This window comes from Ochotona princeps, chromosome 6, assembly GCF_030435755.1.
Source record: "Ochotona princeps isolate mOchPri1 chromosome 6, mOchPri1.hap1, whole genome shotgun sequence".
NCBI classification, from domain to species: Eukaryota; Metazoa; Chordata; class Mammalia; order Lagomorpha; family Ochotonidae; genus Ochotona; species Ochotona princeps.
The window spans coordinates 19485640-19506630 of NC_080837.1; the positions used below are offsets into that span (position 1 = coordinate 19485640).

General features: G+C 36.6%; 1 protein-coding gene across 2 annotated transcripts in view; it reads left to right on the plus strand.

The window, feature by feature from the left end:
* VPS13C (vacuolar protein sorting 13 homolog C) overlaps positions 1-20991 on the plus strand; it is a 170469-nt gene that overhangs the window by 79740 nt on the left and 69738 nt on the right. For both annotated transcript variants that reach the window (XM_058665749.1, XM_058665750.1), the window contains exons 34-44: positions 1392-1539; positions 2845-2953; positions 8690-8826; positions 10448-10604; positions 12342-12421; positions 12942-13001; positions 13645-13795; positions 15395-15511; positions 16953-17056; positions 17793-17960; positions 19741-20045. In XM_058665749.1, the coding sequence (XP_058521732.1) occupies positions 1392-1539; positions 2845-2953; positions 8690-8826; positions 10448-10604; positions 12342-12421; positions 12942-13001; positions 13645-13795; positions 15395-15511; positions 16953-17056; positions 17793-17960; positions 19741-20045 (1536 nt within the window). The remainder of the gene's footprint in view (positions 1-1391; positions 1540-2844; positions 2954-8689; positions 8827-10447; positions 10605-12341; positions 12422-12941; positions 13002-13644; positions 13796-15394; positions 15512-16952; positions 17057-17792; positions 17961-19740; positions 20046-20991) is intronic.

Sequence of the window (20991 nt, forward strand, 5' to 3'; positions counted from 1 at the left end):
TAAAGCAAGAGAGATCTTCCTTCTTCTGGTTCACTTCACAACAGCCAGGGATGGGCCAGTCTTAAGCCAGGAACTAGGAGCTCCATCTAAGTCTCCCACATGGGTATCCAGGGGCCAAATACTTGAGCTGTCACCATTGCCCCCACTGTGCACATTAGGAGAAGGCTGGGTTGGAAGCAGAGCAACTGAGACTGTAACTGACACTCTCATTTCAGAACACTAATGGTGCAGTAGGTGGCTTAACCCTCATTGACACAGTAGCTTTCCCTCCATTGTTCTCTTTAGTATTTGTACCAGTGTATATGTGAGGGACTTTCACTAAGGTCATGGAGAAAGTATGTTATGAACAAAGCTGTGCATCCACTTCAAACATTTTGGCAACAAAGTGAACTTAGCTTTTTATCTTTTGTAGTGTTTATTTGAGAGGTTAAAAAGTAGAAAAGGAGAGAGGTCCCATCCTTTGGTTCACTCTCTAAATATCCACCATGGCAAGGTCTGAAATGGATTGATGCAGAAAGCTGAGAACTTACCCCATCTGTCTAGTGGGGGTGGAACCCACTTACATGAGCCATCGCTTGTTACTTCCTAAGATCTAGAGTGATGGGAAGCTGGAATTGAAAGCCAGACTGGGGAGCAAATTCAGTCACTCTAATATGAGAAAAGGCATCTTAAACACTAGATAAAATGCATCTGCTCTTAGCTCCCAACATCTGATTTTCACAAACTTTTGGGAATTTGCTTGTGTTAAATTCTGAACATCTGTATTTGATTATTTCTCCCATATCCTCAGCATTGAGAGTTTCTTTTTAAAGTTTGACTTTTCAAATGTATTTTTTAAAGATTTTTTTTAAAGGCAGATTTACAGAGAGTGAGAGGAGAGATACAAGAGATATAGATATCTTCTATCCACTACTTTACTTCCCAAATTGTTGCCACTGCTGGAATTGGGCTGATTAGGAACTTGGAACTTCTTGAGGGTCTCTTAAGTGGGAGCAGGGGTGTAGGGATCTGGACATCTTTTGATTCTTTCCCATGCACATTAGCAAGGAGCTGAAACAGAAGTGGACCAGCTGAGACCCAAATCATCTCCCATGTGGGATGCCAGCATCTGAGGCAGAGGCTTCATCTTAATCTGCTGGGCCATGGCAGTGACGCTCACATGTCTGTTTTTAAAGAAAATTCTTCTTAAACAGTCCTTGTTGTGTCACATGTTTAATCTAGCCCTACTATTTAATTGCAGATTAAGTTAATTGTGAGTTGAATTTTGAAAGCACTCAGGCAGTACTGTTTCAAGATCTTTAGTGTAGGAAATAACTGCTTGATCATAGTTATTTTAATATTGCACCTGCTCCCCTCATTTATGCATGTTTGTCACTTTTGCTTTACATCAGGACAATGATCCAACCGGGCATCTCACATCCTGATATTCAGCTGTTGCACCCAATTAACTTAGAGTTGTTTGTAAATCGGAACCTGGCTGCATCTTGGTACCACAAGGTACCTGTTATGGAAATTAAAGGGCACCTTGATTCAATGAATGTAAGTATTAATCGACAGAACTTGAAATTTTATGCAGTATTTTTTTTGGTATAAATCCAAATGAAATGAAGTTTTTAGTGAATGAAAAAAGTTTTCAGTGAGATGCCTAACAAATTGTTATGTTCAGGAAAGTCTATTGGTACAGATCTGTAAGCAAATTATTTGTCAGTGTACTGTGTTACCTCTTAAAGTGTATACAAATATTTTATACACGTAGTTTTTTTTTTTTTGCAATATCTGACTACTCCTGAGATAGTTACAACAGTGAGAGAAATACTTATTTTTTTGTTGTTGTTGTACATGTTATTAGAGGTTTTTTTTTCATTGGAGTTACTATTTTTTAAAAGATTTATTTTTTTTAATCTGAAATGCAGAAATAAAGAGAGAAAGAGAGAGGAAGAGGGCTTCATCTACACTGGTTTACTCCCCAGTGGTGGTCACTAGCCAGGCAAGGCCTGGTGGCGTCTTGGGTCCTGCACCTTACATGGTGGCTGGGGCCCACGTTCTTGGCCTGTTTCCCCTACCTTTGCAAGCGCTTTAGTGGGCAGCTGCATCAGGGGTGGGGCCGTTGGGATTCAACCTGTTTCTTTGATCAGATACTGGTCTTGTAGGCTTTGATTTAAACTGCTGTACCACAGTTCTGGTCTTGAGGAATTCTTAGTGTTTAATAAGAAGAATTCATGTATTTTCTGAATTTGTCAGGTTTTTTTTTTGAAGTTTTATTTATGTTTGTTTGAAATATAGATTCACAGAGAGGAGAGACAAAGAGAGAATCTTTCATATTGTGGTTCACTTCCCAAATGACTGCAGTGACCAGAACTGAGCCTCTCTGAAGAGAGGAGCCAGGAACTTCCTGCAGGTCTCCCACATGGGTGCAGGGGCACGAGAACTTGGGCCATCCTACACTGTTCTCCCAGGTCTTATGCAGGGACCTGGATCAGAATTGGAGCAGCTGGGACACAAAGCACTATCCATATGGGATACTGACACTACAGGCTGAGAATTAGCCTCCTAAGGCATGGTGCTGATTCCTGAATTTGTCAATATACAAAACTGTGCAGATTTTTTTGTTACAATTAATTTTGGTGAACATTTTATAATTTAAGTTTATGGTGGTAATACTGCTTTATTAATCAAATTTTTCTATACATGCTTTATCTTGGAAAATAGGCCTGTTGATATGAATGAAGAGTGAGTAGTGATTTTACTGTAGGATTATACTTTGGTTATAGGGAATTTATTCTGCATTAATACTGTTTCATTTAAAAACGAAATATATTTACCTTTTAATGTTACACTTCACAGGTTAGTCTCAGTCAAGAAGATCTTAATCTTTTATTTAGAATATTAGTAGAAAATCTTGGTGAGGCGTCTGAAGACTTGGATAAAGTAAAACCAAGAGTACAAGACAGAGGTAAGAGGTTGATAGCAGGTGGCTTAAAATACATGTCTATGTACAAGTTAGTCAGAAAGAGAGACAGTCATCTCTGCCCTTTAAATAAAATGAAAATTTAAAGGAATATTTTTGTTAATATTGTTTCCAGGCATTTAGTAAGTTTATCCCTGAAGAATTTAGGATCTGAGAAATTTAACCATGTCAATACAGGCATTTTTACATTGTTAACTGAAGATAAACAAGTGTCCTTAAAAGATCTAATATCTTAAAAACAAAAAGAAGCCACAAGGAACCTAGCTGGGTGTGTAGCATTTTGCCTAATGATTTCCCACGTAAATTCTGGCAGAACTGTTCTTGTTTGATGAGAGGAATGAGCAAGAACATTGTTGGAAAGGACTCTGGCAAAGCTGTCCTGGGTGCTTCTGAGGCTTTGACTAGCTTTCCCAAAGCAGACATTCCATTCTTTGGTCTTCAGAAAGTCAGTAAGCACAATCTGTTGAGCAACTCAGAGCAGTGCTGGCATGACCTTTACTCCTAGCAAACCCACATCTGCTTTGTTGGGACCACTTCCACCTCTGAGTGACGATTGGTTTAATTGTGTTTTGTAATCTTATTGGTAAACCTGCATTTCATCTCCTGTTACATTTCTTAAAAAAAAATAGACAAACAAGAAACAAAACAACTTTAGGGTCTTGTTCCCATGTTTTAAAATTTTCCTTTGACTGCTGTGCTGACTGTGGTTTGTGTATACCTGTTTGGGCAGCCATCATGTGGAAAGTTTGGTTCACTTGAGTGTAATTGTGTAAGCTGAGTCTGTTGAGATACCTGTGTGGCTGCCTGTTTATACTCATTGTTGGTCCTTTTTAATGGCACAAACAGGAACAGACATAATGTTTGTGTCACATATTGAAGCTCCTGGGGACTTCACGTTCAACACTGTCTTGTCCCTTCTCAAAAAAAGCTATTCACGTGTAAATTGCCAATTTCCTTGGAACATTGTCCCAGTAAACTTTTTGTGGAGTAATAATGGTTTCACCATTTCCCTTTCCAAGCTTCTTTATCAGTCTGGTATTTCTTCTTGTTTCATTTTTAGCAGGATTCATGCTGTTCTGAGAGGGACTTTATTCAAACTGATTTCTTACACTTCCAGCTGACTCATACTAGATCTTGTGTAGATAAGTTGTAGCAAGGTATTATGAGTTTATTTGGGTACAAAAGATTTTGGAATCTGCATGATTTTTCACAATATGATTTTCTGTGAGGTTTTGTTTTTTAAGATTTACTTATTTGTTTGTATCTAAGAGTTAGAGACAAACAGACATCTTCCATCCTTTAGTATGCTCTCCAGATGGATACACTAGCCAGGACCGGGCAGGTTGAAGTCAGGAGACAGGAGTCTGGGACCATCTTCTGCTGTTTTTCCCAGTCTGTTACCAGGAACCTGGGTCAGCAGTAGAGCAGCTGGAACTCAAACTAGCGCATGTTGTCACAGACAGTGCTTTTACCCATTGCACCATGTTGGCCCTCCTGTGAGTCATTTGAAGACATGTCATATAGTACTACCCAGGGCCGTATTATTGTGCTTTTGTGTCAGTACCAGACATCCAACCTGCTTCCTGATATTCTAGAAGTAACTGCCAGCCTAAATTGTAACACCTTGGATGGACTAATTTTGCCTATTCTTAAATTTTACATAAACAGCATTCTCAGAATTTATTTCTTGATGTTTGGCTTTTGTTGAACACGTGGTAAGGTTTATTCATGTTGTATATAGCAGTAATTTGTTTTTGTGGAGTATTCATTTTTCTGTGTGCATCAAAATTTGTAATTCTTTGTTGTTGTTGGATGCTTGGTTTGTGTCCAGTGTGTTTGGCTATATGAATAATGCTGTTGTAGTTGTGCATTGTACATCTCTTTTGGCTTTCTCTGTTCCATGGTTTTGCTTTCCATAGTTGCAGTTACCCAAGGTCAGATGATGTCTGAAAATATGAACTGAAAAATTTCAGAAGCAAACATGGTATAGGTTTTAAATTGTGTGCAATTTTGAGTAGTATGAAATATTTTACCACCCTGTTCTGTTCAGCTGTGATGTGAGTCATCTCCACATTATTCATACTACTCTTGATTGTCCTGTGATGGTATCTTAGTGCTATGTTCAGGTAAACATGATAGCCCTTAGTGATGGTCCTGCAACAAAAGTGCTGATGTTGCCAATTTTATACAGAATATTGTTCTAATAATTCTATTGTATTATTGTTAATATATTGCTGTGTCTTCTTTTAAGCTTGGTCACACATATATACAAAACATACTTTAAAAATTTTATGGAAAAATTTAAGTAATGCTAATTTTATCTTGGTGCAAAAATTCTTGAAATTCATGTATATGAGTAAACTACTGATTTCTTCAGGCTGCTGAATTGTTTCTGTTTTCATTTGGAGGCAGGAGTTTAGAAGCAATAGCTAGTAACAATATGCATGAGTCTGTTGAAGTTCATGAAAAAGAAGTGGCAAGCACCTTATTTCAAGTTATACACCAACCATTTTAAGAAAAAATAACTGCTCAATTTAATGAGAAACATTGTTTACCTTAAAGTTGTTGAAGTGAAAGGAGAAAACCATTTGTCCCCTTTCTTCTCACTTCTGTAAAGTTTATTACCAATTCTGCTAGACTTAGAGCAACTGTAGTTAACTTTAACAGTTTTTTCTTTTTCCTGAAAGTACCATAGAATGATGGAGTAATCATTATTTACAGTTGCAGTGGAACCAAGTGTCACTGATTTTGTGTGCACAGTCTCACACACCAGCAGTTGTAATAATTCTAGAGAAGAGCCAGTGGAAAGTAGCCAGTGTTCCCCCTGTCATCAAATGGAAAATAAATTCTGAAAGTTAGTTTTACCAGTTAACTATTTTGTTTTTACCCACTCTAGCAATATTTTCATTGGAATTTTAAATTGGGACATCAGTTATAGGCTGAAAATTGCTCCGGTTCTAAACCCAGTTAACCCTCAGCCCACTGTATGTCTTGTGAACTCTTAATACAGAGTACTTGGGCAACATTGTAGTTTGGTGTCAGTAAGAATATTTTAAGGAAGATGGTTTCCGTTACTGTTACCATAAAAACAAATTGGTATCAATTGACCATTTTATTTTCTGATGGGTTTTTTTGTTGGGAGAAAGAAATAAATGGAAAAAAATATTGTTTTGCTTTTATTTAAATTTTGATTATTAATAACTTATAATCAAATTGTATTACACAAAATGAAGAAATACTTTGAAATTTCTTACCTATCAGCAGTGTATCAACGTTACAAGTATTTCATATTCTGTCACTATTTTGAATTGTATGTGTTTTTAAATTTAGCCATTCTGATGCACATACAGTGGTGCCTCACCATGGTTTTCATTTGTTCCCTGACTGCTGATAAAATTGAGTACTATTATTTACTATGTTCATATCTTTTGGGACATTGCATTTTAATCCTAGTGACTGTACTTTTTATTGAGGTAGTCATCATTTTTCTTATTGATATGTAATTGATTTTGTACTTACTCTAAACCTTTAGCAAGCTCTGAATGTCACATGTGAGTTGCTGTATGTACAGAAATTTCTTCTGGCCTGTGGTTTGCCTTAAACTTCCTTACTGGGTATTTAAATGAAGATAATTTGTTATTTTTATTACATTTCAGCTTACTATCTTTTTAAATCAGTGCTTTTTTTTTGTTTCCTACTTAGGAAATCTTCACCTATTTTAGTAATTGTTTTGTATTAACAAGGTATTTGCTGAACTTTCCCTTGTTCAGAGCATTTGTGGAGCTTTCCTGGTTCACATTATGCTTAGAACAGTGCTAAAACAAGATGACAGTTAGGAAATCTTGCCCTATGTCTTGTTTTCCCAAAGATAATAATTACCAGTGGCTGCTGTCTATGCTTCTGCTCTTGTTTATGATGCAGCGTTCCTGCCTGCTGCATTAGTGGTCAAGATAATAAATGATGTAGGGATATTGAGGGGTACTTGAGAATGGAGGCAATAAGGTCGGACTTAAGAAGTTGACCACCAGTTGCCGTCTGCTGGGCAGTTGGGCAAGGTCATAAACCTTTCCAAACCTCTGTGTGTTCACCTTTGGATAATGAATGATCCAAAGAGGTGAGATTCTCCAGAGGCAATTCATGTGCAGCCCTTACCACAGTATCTGGCACCCGGGTACACATGATAGCTAGAAATAGCTGCCATTGCTTTTATGTGTCACTGTTTATAAAGTTTTATTTCGTTTTTAGGGCGAGTCTCAAAAAAAGAAAAAAACTGTCATGGAACTTTGCTTTTATTTTTTGGCATGGCATTTAAAAGGCCTTAATCTCCCTACCCCTTCATGCTTGTTACTTGATAATCCTCATCATAATTTAACTATTTAAATCCATTCCTTATGTAGAACCTGTCACATATGATCTTTCTGTTATTTTCCACACTTTTTAACATTTTGTCTTGGGATGTCTTCTCTTTGGAAGGAGGTCCTTCCACTGTACTTGCACGGTACCTCCCACTATTTTTAAATTTACTAATTTTTAATGCCAAGTCAGATACATAGAGAGAAGAGGGGAGACAGAGAGAAATATCTTCCATCCAATGGTTCGCTCCCCAAGCGACCGCAACGGCCGGTGTGAGCCAATCTGAAGCCAGGAGCCAGGAGTACTTCTGGGTCTCCCATGCGGGTGCAGGGTCCCAAGGCTTTGTGCTGTCCTCGACTGCTTTCCCAGGCCACAAGCAGGGAGCTGGATGGGAAGCAGGGCTGCCAGGTTTAGAACTGGCGTCCGTATGGGATCATGGTGCATTCAAGGTGAGGACTTTAGCTGCTAGGCCACCGTGCCAGGCCCAGTACCTCCCTCTTTTAAAGTTTCCTGATGTTAGCATAACAGTGACATACCTTAACCTTGTGCTTCCTGTGAATTTTATATTGTTTCCTAACATTTTTCTGCTTCATATGACTACATATGGCCTGCTTATTTTGTTTGTTATTTCAAAGCTATTTGTCCCTTTAAAAAATACTTAGTTTCACTGGAAAGGCAGATTTAGAGCGAAAGAGATATAGAGAGAAAAATCTTCCATCTGCTGGTTCACTCCCCAAATGGCCTCAATGGCCAGAGCTGAGCTCATCCAAAGCCACAAGCCAGAAGCTTCTTCCAGATCTCCCACATGGGTGCAGGGTCCCAAGGCTTTGGGCTGTCCTGTACTGCTTTTCTAGGCCACAGGCAGGGAGCTGGAAGGGAAGTGGAGCAGGTGGGACACGAACAGGTAACCATTATGGGATCCCAGCATATGTAAGGTGAAGATTAGCTGCTGAGTCATCATGCTGGGCCGTATTTGTCACTTGTTAAAAAGGGATTTGTTTTAAAGGAGGAGTGAGAATGAGAGATAAGTAGAGGTATTTTTGATTCAACCAGGGATCGGCCATAGTGAAATCAAGTCAGGAACTCCATCCAGGTCTCCCAAATAAGTGACAGGGACCCAAGTTCTTGGACTATTGCCTGCCTTCTTCCTAAGCCTCCCATTCTGATGCAGACTGCTGGCATTAGCACATGATTGTTTAATCTTCTGGCACAACACCTGCCCTGGTATTTGTCTCTTGTACTAACCTATACATTTTCTCAGGGCAAGAGCTGTTACTGATCTGTGGATTTTTAGTGCCTACCCCTATAAATAATTCTGGGAAAAAAATGTGAATGGAAATGAATGTTTTTTATTTGATTGTTCTTCAGGTGAAGTTAAAGAACCCCACGTGACCTCTGTACCCCCTCAAGGTGGGTCTACCTCGCAGGGCACTTCAGCAGCTGGAATGGCAGAAATGAGACCAGCGGACATTGTCAGTGTGCTGCTGAATTTTGAAGTTAAAGAGGTGTGTACATATGTAGCTTTCAGTTGTTTTTGCAAAATAAATAAATAATAGAGATTTAGAATAATATCTATTAAAATAAACATTGGTAATTGATATGGATAATAATGTCTTCTATATGCTCTTTACATATAAAATTTGAGTTTGTTAAGAATGACGTATTTGAGAGAGATCGTATTTCGTAGAGAAAATGTTAGCATTTCCTGTAGTGATGGGGGAAGTGGTGCAATCAGACATCACATAAGAAAGACAAGAGTGGAAACCAGTGATAGAGAACACCTTTGCAAGTATTGGATGCTGTTAGTAGAGTCAGTGAGAGGATGTCTGTACCTTTTGGAGAAGCTGCATTGTTGCTTTTCTGGTTTCCATCCATAGAATCCTGAGGAAAAACTAGGTGGATTTTTTTCTCTAGTTTATTCACATGTTCAGCAAATAATCACTGTCTGTGCCAAGTGCTAATGATGCAGATGTGTAACACTTAGATTCTGAGCTTGAATAAGGAATTAATTGAGCTTTTTAAAGTGTTCCTATTAAAAATTTGTTTAACATCTGTGAAGGTTGTGATGTTGATGGTAGAGAAGGAGCATTTAGAAAGAGTCAGGAAGGATTTTTCTGGAGGAATCAACATTGGAGTTTCGTTTGTGAAGGGAAGTAAGAAATAGAAAAGAATAGAATCAGGCAAGGGCTTGGGATGACATTCCTTCCAGTCTCTTCTTTATTAAATTCTGTGTAGTGCTTTTACTGTTACTTTTCTGAACAAAATAAAAAACTTTTGAACAGAGTTACTCCCTTTTAAAATTTGAAGTACCAGAATCCCAGATTCTATGTAATTACAACACAATGTAATTAATGAATAAATTTAATAAAATAAAATAAAATTTGAAGTACCTGGTTTTTTTGTTGTTTTTAAGCTTTGATAACTGAAACATTGATAGAGAAATCATTCTATTTGTAAATTTGCCTAATTATCATAAATACATAAAAAGCTTTGAAGTAATTTATAATATTCTTTGTAATGCTTATTGCAAAAGTTCCTTTCCTTAGCACGATGGTTGACTTGGAGGCAAAGCAAAATATGCACTCCTACCAGGTGTAGATTTGGCTTTGTCTGAAACTGTCTTTCCAGTTGTTCCTACATGGAGAGAGGATGCTGCTTGCACCTAGTGGATAGAGTCCAGGTCACTGCTGGACAGCTGCAGTTCACAGCACTACTCTTGTTGTGAATCTTGACCATTTCACTGTCAGTAGGGCCAACATTAAGAAACCCTTGCCTTAGGAGTTAAAACTTAGCTGTTGGTCTCATGAGCTTTCTCATGAAAGGCTACTCATCTAACTAGGATTTCTGGGGATTAAGATGAACTACCCCTTCTCTCATTATGCACCTGTCTCCTCTCTGTCTCTTCCTGCTTTTGTGCTTTGAAAATCATCAGAATAAAGTGATGTTGCTTCAAAAGTCTGAATTACTAAATATGCCTTCTGAGGAATAGGTGGTTTTCAGACACAAATGAAAGCAAATGTCTTTATATTTCATCAGTCTCTTGTTGTAATATCATTGAACGCTTTTCAATTTACTCTCATTATGTATTAGTGAAGTATTTATGATAATTCTGGTACATTCTTCTAGGTTGTCATTACTTTGATGAAAAAAGCAGAAATGAAAGGAAGGCCATTACATGAACTAAATGTCCTACAACTTGGAATGGAAGCTGTAGTAAAACCTTATGACATGATTGCTAAAGCTTACCTAAAAAAAATTAATATGCGATGCTTTGATTTCACTGGTAAGTGGTAGTAAGTATCATCTGTGTAAACTATTCAATAAGCTGGCAATGCTTACCTTTTAAAGGACACCATAATCATTTCAATTCATAACACTGATATTTAATTTGATAGTTTAAAAATGCATCATTCTTATAAACCAACAGTAATACTCCATTTAAGCTAAGAATATAAAACACTGAATGAAGCATATCTGCAGTGTCAGGATTTATAAAAGGCATCATTTCGTTATAACTTTGCCATGAGTACTGGCTTCATGAGAAATCCGAATCCCAGATACAGATCCTAATACTCTTGAAAAATTTTGTTTTAATTGGAAACTTAACCTTTTATTTGTTATTGTTTATTTTTAAACTATGTGAGTTTTAAATTCTTTTTTGGTAACACTAATAAATTCTTGGGAAGGGCAAAAATCACCTAAGGGTTACCTAAAAACGTAGAAAAAATACTTAGAAAAAAGTTAAATTTCAATGAAAAATATTAAATTACCTAGAATTCCCTCAAAGTAAATATTAGCTTGTTGTTTAATAGGTATATACTGCTTTTTCTTTTTGTGTTTTTTCTTGTTTTTTCTAATTTGTGATATGAAAGGTTTTTTTTTAATTTCTTATTTTTCATGATGCAGTTCCTTAGGCTCAGGGATTTCTCCATCTCATTCCTTTCGTCCCTGCTGTTTCTCTCTATGTTGTAACAATAGTTTAGTCCCTTAACAAGAGTCATAAGTCCATCATTCTGCTACTTAAGTATCCTGATACTGTAGGTATAGAAAATGGTGTAAAATTCAGTATTCTGGTGTCAACATATATTTTATAGTTTCATTGGAAGTCCATCTTTTTTTTTTAGAGAGATTTATTTTTTTTTATTTCAAAGTCAGATATACAGAGGAGGAGAGACAGAGAGGAAGATCTTCTGTCAGCTGATTCACTCCCCAAGTGACTGCAATGGCCTGAGCTGTGCTGATCTGATTATTCAGAAATAGAGATGCTTACTGCACTGTATCTCCACTTCCTGGTGTGCTTGCCTCCATTATATAGTTCCTCTAGATAAATATATGTATGCACATGTTTACCAATATATCTATTGATCTTGTATTTTGCAGGAAGGTTGCCTTTTATCAGAGAGAACGTATGATATTTGTCCTTTTGGGATTAGCTTATTTCACTGTGCATAATGGTCTCTAGTTGGGACCATGTTGTTGCAAATGGTAGAATTTCATTCTCTTTAATGCTGACTAGTATTTCTTTTTTTTTTCTTAGAGATTTATTTATTTTATTGCAAAGTCAGATATGCAGAGGAGGAGAGACAGAGAGAAAGATCTTCTGTCCTTTGATTCACTCTCCAGGTGGCTCCAACGGCCAGAGCTTAGCCATTTTAAAGCCAGATGCCAGAAGACCTCTTCAGGGTCTCCCATGTGGGTACAGGGTCCCAAGGCTTTGTTCTGTCCTTGATTGCTTTCCCAGGCCACAAGCACGAAGCTGGATGGGAAGTGAGGCCGCCGGGATTAGAACTAGCACCCATATGGGATCCCTGTGCCTTCAAGACAAGGACCCCAACTGCTAGGCCACCATGTTGGGCCTGGGTCATTTTTATTTGTTTTCTAAAGCCAGATTTGTGGAGGCGTCATGTATATTCAGTTTGACTCACCCTTCTTAGTATATAATTCTGTGAGTTTGAAAACATGCATATATTTCACTTGTTTAAGAGACTTGACAGATAAGTCTTATCTTGTTTCTTACTAGACTCTGATGGAGAACCTCTTCATATTATTAGCTCTTCTAATTTAACTGATGAGCCCCTTCTAAAGATGTTAATGACAAAAGTAAGTAGTTTCATTTTTATGATTTTCTTATACTTTAATATATGAAGCTATATCTATTTGCCTATCTCCCTTGTATTTAATACTTCAACTTCTTTTCCTCTAAGATTTTCTTTCTAAATTGGTTGGTTGAAGTTTATTATGGAAGTGTCTAAAAATCCTGGAAACTTCATTAACCCTGTGTTAATAAATATGCCCTATGTTGTTTGAATAAATAAAAATTCACTGTAATCTAAAGTCAAGTATGTTATCATTTAGATATACTGTCATTTTCCCTTATGTTTCAGATTATTAGCATGGCTAGATATATAAGGATTTCCCTCAGTAGAAAAAGGGATTTGAAGCTTACTTTTATAAAACTTGGCAACTGCTTGTGTTGTCAGTTTTGGGGCATGTTCTTTACCATTAAGAAACTGATTTTAGTTGTTTTAAAAGTATGATATTAAAGGGAAGGTTATGTGCTTTTAATTGTGTGAATATTTAGTGTTTGTAACCTGGGAGTTTAATTCTCCACTTCTTGCAGGCAGACAGTGATGGACCTGAGTTTAAAACTACTCATGACAATACTAAACAGAAGCTGACAGTAAGTCTGGGTTATGTGAATGATTAAATACATCTTCATAGGCGCTTTCACTAGTGAGATTGAGTTCTAGTATTAGAACATGGGTCACAGTACTAACTGACCTAATTTTGGAAACAATTGAAATGAAATTCATATGAAAATGTGATTGATTCCTACAAGATTGTTTTTAGGATGCAAATTTATTATTGCTTACTAAGTAAGCAAATAATACATTTTAATTGGCATTTTGTTCACTTTTGTATGCTGTGGGTATTGGCACAGTGGTGTAGAAGCATTGACTGAATTGTCTTGTGCATTGGCTTTAGGATGATAATAAGATTAAGGAGAAGAATAATGCAGGAGCATGAACGTACATTGCTCACAGTCCATTTGAGCAAATGTAATTGGTCCTAGATCATCTGAAATGTAGTTGAAAGGATTGACAGTACTTACATTTTAACTTAAAGCTCATGAAGTTTTGTTGAAGTTACAATTATAGTCATATGTGGGAATAGGTGGAATGTTGTTGATTGTATAGTAAGAACTAACATTGTCGTGTGAAGATTTTTCATAAAATTGGAACATTGTTTTGCTACCTGTGTATGTTTAAGTTTAAGGTAGAAATGTTACAATATCTGTAATTTGCCTGTTTTCATTGTTTCAGGTTTCATTTTCATCCTTAGACTTAGTGCTTCACCTGGAAGCCTTACTTTCTTTAATGGATTTTTTATCGTCTGCTGTTCCATCTGCTACACCTTCCTCCTCTGAGCTGAAACCACTTGCAGAGGAGTCCAGAAGTGTCACGCTCAAAACTGGTATTAATGCTTTAGTCATTGTTCTCAACTTTGTATCCAAGATTTAATCAGCACTTAGATTTTTTAACTAAGACACTAGAGCTGATCTGACAAATTAGGTTAGTTTCAAAAGGAAGCAGATTTTATCCCTTTGGTATCACAGGAAATTTAGTGAAGAATCAAAAAAAAAGTGTTATATTTGTATTTGATTTCACTGTCTAGATATTATATCAGATAAAATTTGGTTAGATCTTATGTTGACCTTTCTTTGCAGTCTTTAGTTCACTGAAAGTGAGAAAAGTTAAGGGATACAGTTATGTCTGTGTCATGTCATTTCATATCTAAAATGTGAATACACTTAGGTACCCCTACCTTGTAGTCAAGTTTTAAGTGTTGTCATAGACACTGAAAGGAGGATTTCAGGGACAAGATGATTAGAAGTTGAATTCTAGCCAAAACTGTATTTTGATTACATGTACATACGTGTACATGGTATGACTTGTGATCTAAAATATTAGGTATGAAGTAACTTGTGTGAATAAAGAATATGTGCCTATTTTAAAAAACGTATTTCTTTGAAAGGCAGAGTAACAGAAATAGAAGGATCTCCGTGAGTTAGTTTGCACCCCCAGATGCCTGTGATAGTCAAAATTAGGCCAGGCCAAAACCAGAAACCAGAAGCTTCATTCAGATCTCCCACATGCATTGCAGGAACTCAAGAACTTGGGCCATTGCCTTTTGTTGTCCAGGCCTGTTACTAGGAAACTGTATCAGAAGTACAGAGTAGCTGGAACTTGAACCAGGAACTCTGATATGGGATGTGGCATTGCAAGTGTAGGTTCAACACACAGTGTCATGATGCCTCATATGCTTGTTTGTCAAGTATCATTTTAATATTTCTCATGCTATGGGATGTGAAATTTCTAACACCTAAATCTTCAGGCCTTTACTGCGTCACATGGTGTTGAATAAATTACAAAAAAATTGCTGATTATTTTGAAGAATTTGAGCTTTTTTAAAACTTTATGTAAAGGGAACAACTTTTATGTATTTCACATATGCAGTTTTAAGAGTACAACGATGCTACAAATAATGTTAATCCAAGGAAACAGCCTTCCAGTTTGGTTCTACAGTCAGCCTTTATGGTTTGGAAGGTTAAGGCTGCCTCCACAGGTGTCAGCATCTCTGTAGGTGTTGATTTGTGTCCTGGTTGCTCTACTCTAATCTAACTCTTGGCTATGTTCTGGGAAAAGCAATGAAGGATGGTCCAAGTATTTGGGACCCTGCCACCCATGTGGGAGACCCAGATGGAACTCTTAAATAGAGGATTTCCTTTTTTCCCAAGAGAAAAATTATTGTAAAATTTCTGTCCTATTAATTTTAGTTTTAACGTGCTGCTTATAGTTGTGTTTATTCTTAATTTGAAGGGGAACATTGTAGTTTCTGTCTTATTCACATTTTATAATTGAGTCAAAATCTGTATTAACTTTATATTCCTTAATGGAGGCCTTTTTTGTTTTTCAGTATGTATCATATAGTTTCATTGATTGAAATGATTATTTTATGAATCCTGTTATCTGTGTACATTGTTAATCACAGCATTTTTAAAAAATTTTTAAGTACCCAGCACCGTTTCCCAGGAGGATGTGTTTGATTTGAAGGTCAACGCTGAGCTGAATGCTTTTAATATCTTTGTTTGTGATCAGAAAGGTAACATTGCAGACATTCGAGTACATGGTAAGTACTTATTCCTTAGTGTATATATTTTTGTTCCTTTACAATTAATGCACAGGAAAACCTATGCTTGTAAGTAATAGGTTTCTCAGGAGTTATTTATTTCATTTATATTGAGTACATATGGAAACTTGTCAAATATGAGCTTTGACATGTTAGAGGAAATTTTTTTTAAGATTTAATTTTTATTAGAAAGTCGGATATACAAAGAGAAGGAGAGACAGAGAGGAAGATCTTGTGTCTGCTGATGCACTCCCTAAGTGGCCACAATGGCCGAGGCTGAGCCAATCTGAAACCAGGAGCCAGAAGACCTCTTCAGGGTCTCCCACGTAGCTACAGGGTCCTCAACTGCTTTCCCAGGCCACAAGCAGGGAGCTGAATGGGAAGCAGGGCTGCCGGTACACGAACCCCAGCGCATGCAAGGCTAGGACTTTCGCCACTAGGCTACCATGCCCAGGCCCTAGAGGAAAATTTTTATAATCCATTATTGACCTGTTTAAAACATGTGAGAGTAAATTTGTTTAAAAAGTTTCAGATTAAACCTGATCATCCTTATTTTGCCTATCTATTTTTTATTTGAGTATAGCAATAGGAAAAGAAGTTTCTAAGGGATACTTTGAAAACTTTTCCAGTCATCAGCTTGATGATTCAGATTCTACCATGGGTTTGGGAGCCAGCTTGATTAGTTTCAAGTCCTGACTCTAGTATTCACCTGCCTGAGCAAACTAATTAGCCCTTCTACATCTTAATTCTCTTTTCTGTGAAGTAGGGATAATAAGTTTTTCCTGGAGTTTGTTGAGAGGGTCAAGAAAAGTGTGTCAATTTACATGTACTTAGAAAATAGTACCATAGTGAGCAGTCAGGGTTAAAAAGTAACCTCCATTCAAGATGTAACACTGTTTAGCACCAGGCATCATCTGGCATCATTACCAAATCTTACCTGCAGGCATTCTCTGTTTACTTCAAAATTATGAGCCTGAAAAAATTTTTGGAGTGAAGTCTTAGGAGACAGTATTACAGTTAAATTTATTAGAGAAATAAGAGTTCTGATTCATCAAATGATTTTTATTTATTTCTAGTTACCTGAGCAACAGTTTTAATAATGTAACAAAAGATTGTGAGGTGGCTGTTTAACAAGTATCATGTCTTTTTAAATGTACAGTTCTGATATTGCCATTCTATAGAATATTCGACTTTTTGAAGTGTGGTTTTCTTTTAAATTTAGCGGTGTTTCGATTTATAATTTTTAGTTTTGTATTTGAAATTCCTGTGGCACCTAACAGATGTTACAGATTCTTAGGTATCTGATGCTTAGAAGGTGATGCTATTAATATGTCTAGTACTGACATTCTGTATCTTAATGGTATCTGTTATTGTCCTTAGATGCTAAAGAGTTCGTTCAGTTTGATTCAGTGAAAATTTGTAAATATTGTGCTTTCCATAGGAATGGATGCGTCTGTTTCAGTGAAGCCAAAGCAAACTGATGTGTTTGCCAGACTTCGGAATATCGTAGTTACAAATGCTGATTTGCTGTCCATTCATAAAAAGGTGATTAAGATGGATTCATATAGTAAAATTTCTTTCTTTGAATTTGAGATACTATGATACACTTGTTTAGTATACATGTATTAGTTGTCACGTCAGGCATTTTGTTAGGAGTTGGGATGTATGTAGTGGCAGTTTGTTTTCACATTGTACACCGGCTAAGCCTAATAAAATGCAGTAAAATTATTTCTGAATAGTTACATGATTGGTATTTCCACCCATGTCTGGATAAATTTTAAAGAGAGAAAAGTTACTGTTAAGTAAAAAGAAATATTTAAGGACTTATTTACTAATTTGAAAGTTGGTGTTACAGAAGAAGGAATGACAGAGGGAGATACCTTCCACGTGCTGTTTCACTCCCCAAATGTCCTCAATGGCGAGGGCTGGGCCAGATGAGGACCTGGAGCCAGGAGCTCCTTTTAGGTCTCTCACCTGGTGGCATGGACCCATGTGCTTGGGCCACCTTCTGTGATTTTTCTCAGTCCAAGAGAAGGGCTCTAGATCAGAAGTAAGAAGGAGCATCCATATTGGGTGCTGACATTTTAGATGTTGGAATTACTTGTTATGTCACAATGCTGATTCCCAAGTAAAATATTTTTTAGTAATTATTTTCCAGGTTTAATTTGTATTGTTGCTCCTTTAATTGTAAGTGATTCTGTAGTAACAGGATTTATTTATGGTATAGTGATAAGGGCTCTGCAGCTTTTCTGATGTAGTAACTATTAATTTGATCCTTTAGGCTATCTCTATTTTGGAAGATGAAGTCTTTAGGTTCCAAATGACTCTCTATCCAGGTGCCACAGAGGGACAGGGATATGCTGATGTGTCTAAGGTGGATGGCAAACTCAGTCTCAAAGTGGGTTGTATTCAGATTGTGTATGTTCATAAATTCTTCATGTCTCTTTTGGTAAGTCTTTTAAAAATATTTATTTTTATTGAGGCCTAAATAATTTGCTAGTGTGATTGAACTAGGATAAAATCTTCACCAATAGGGTGGTGTGATAAACACCAGATTCTACGTACAAATTATAAAATTCTACTTGAGGAAATCATTTCAGTGATGAATAATAAAATTAATCTTTTAAATCATTATTTTGAGGGTAGCAACTGTTTTCTAAGAATTTCATGGTTTCATGTTTTAAAACATCCTTTCTGATCCAATTTAGTATTTTTTGGTGTTGGTTGATGAAATGTCTTTACAGATATTTAGTTGGAATTACATTTTAGGGAAGTTTATTAGATGTTTGAACAACTAGTAATGGAGCTTACAGCTCTTGGTTATATGTTTTGGTCAACAAAACCAGGAAATTCTTTGATAAAACTGTATCATGGGCAAAGTGGTTTAATTCTGCCTTTGCCTCTTAGTGTGGCTGCTAGTCAAAGGTTACAAGTCTTGAAATTCTGTCACAGCTATCATGTTGACTTTTCTAGAAGGCAGTTTGGGGAATAGGAGAGAGGTTAAATTGCTTTTGTATATTAATGGCTGAATATAAGAATATTACTTCTAAGAATGATCTTGAATGAGGAAAGTTTGTTTTTAGTTGAAATTGTAATGAAATGTTTCTTACTATATTGAGAACTTTTGATTGTAACTGGAAACATAAAAACCAAATATGTTTGCTAATGCTTGAGAACATCTTTTAAAAGCTTCATAAATTAACTACTAGAACCTTAGTTTAAGCGTGAGCTTTATTCCTATAAATGAACCTTAATCATTTACTCTGAGGACAAACACCAAACCTGCTTGGGAAAAGTAAAATATGTTCTTTCAACCTTTTTAAAAACTCTTTTTAATTTGAAAGGAAGAAAGATTTTTCCATCTGCTGGTTCATTCTCCATATATACTCAGTGGACTAGTTCTCCCACCTGGGTGGCAGAGACCAAGTGCTTGACCCCTTTTCTTCTGATTTCCTTTGTGCATTTGCAGGGACCTGAATCATAAGCTAAGCAACCAGAATTGAACAATTGCTAGTTGTCTGAATGATGATGCCGATGTTGCAAGGAGGCATCTTAACCCCATGTGCCACAATGCCAGCCCCTAGCCATTTCATTTCAATTTGTACTTTCAGCGGCCAGTGTTCATTAATAAACATGAGATATGTACACGTTGAGACTCTGGGTTGATGTGAGGTGGCGGTTCCTTGTCCCTGGGTACTAGGATGTGTGGAAAATTGTGATTAGTTTTTCCCTTTGTCTCTCCCCTTCCCTCAGGAACAACAAGAAGAAAGAGCAAATGTAGAAGCAATGAATTCACCCAATTTTCCCTAAACCTTGATCCTTCCCACCCTGACCAACCATGTAATCATTAGTAAAAAAAAGTCCCCAAATTTATTTTAAAAATAAATAGAAAATAAACATAGGATTTAGAAAAGAATTGTCAGAAAAATTTTTCATAAGTATCAAATAATTCTGAAATAAAGAATATTAAAGTTAACTCTTCCAGAGGTAGCTGCAGGTAGTATCTTGGAATGTATGTATGTAGGCTCTACTCTGTGTGTGTGTGTTTGTGTGTGTGTGTGTGTGTGTGTGTGTGTATACATACACACAGATAATTAAAAATAACAATTCTTTTACATTACCTCTTTTATATAGCTTTTCTTTTTAAAGTAAATACTTTAAGGAAATTTTTTCTTTTAAAAATATGTGCCTTTTTGAGGACATTTTTAAATAACAGTGTCTTCCAACAGAATTTCCTCAACAATTTCCAAACTGCCAAAGAAGCTTTGAGTACAGCCACAGCCCAGGCTGCAGAAAGAGCTGCTTCCAGCATGAAAGACTTGGCTCAGAAGAGTTTCCGCCTTTTAATGGACATCAACTTGAAAGCACCAGTTATTATTATTCCTCAGTCTTCAGTGTCGCCTAATGCTGTTATCGCAGATCTGGGTTTAATCAAAATTGAAAACAACTTTAGCTTGATTCCTGTGGAACATTATTCTCTTCCCCCAGTCATTGATAAGATGAACATCCAGCTCTCTCAGTTGAAGCTTTCCAGGTACAAATATACAGTCTAATCATGTATTGTAGGATTTCTGCCTGTGTTGAATTACTGTAGTGATTTGTGATTTTCATTCCTTACCCTTTTTATGTAAGTTTTGACTATTGGCTTTTGGTCAGTAATTAGTAGCAGCATACTTCATTTTGTCTTGTTAAATTTATAGTGCAATTTTTGCTCATTCTTTAAAAATAACCTGTTATAAAATTATAGTTTATCCAGTAATACATTTTTTAAAAAGATTTATTTTCATTGGACAGTCAGATATACAGAGAGCAGGAGAGACAGAGAGGAGGAGCTTCCATCTGTTGATTTACTTTGCAAGCGGCCGCAACAGCTGCAGCTGAGCCAATCCAAAGCCAGGAGCCAGGAGCCAGGAGCCAGGAGCCTCTTCCAGGTCTCTCACATGGGTACAGGATCCCAAGACTTTGTGCCATCCTTGACGGCTTTGTGTTACACAAATTTATGCTACATTCTCTTAAAATTGGAAGATATGGGAACTCATTATATACTTAACCCTGTATATATTATTAACACTTTTCCAAATACAAGGAGAAAACTTACCAAATCCAACTTAATCTTATGATACAGTTGTTTTTAGCTTATATGCCAACATATAAAATCAAATAAGTACTGCTTCAACCCTTTCTCATTTGGATTAAATAGTTCCTTAGACAATTCAATGAAAAGTCCCCAGTGAGACATGCACTATAAATGAAAATTGATGTTAAATCTTGGATATTTAAAACGTCTTCTCACATCTAAAAAAAAAAAAAAAGGAAACAGTTATGGGCAAAGAGAAAAAAATTAAAAATTTATTACTGGGCCCCGTGTGGTAGTCTTGCGGCCAAAGTCCTTGCCTAGCGAGCACTGGGATCCCATGTGGGAACTGGTTCTAATCCCGGCAGTCCCACTTTGCATCCAGCTCCCTGCTTGTATCTAGGAA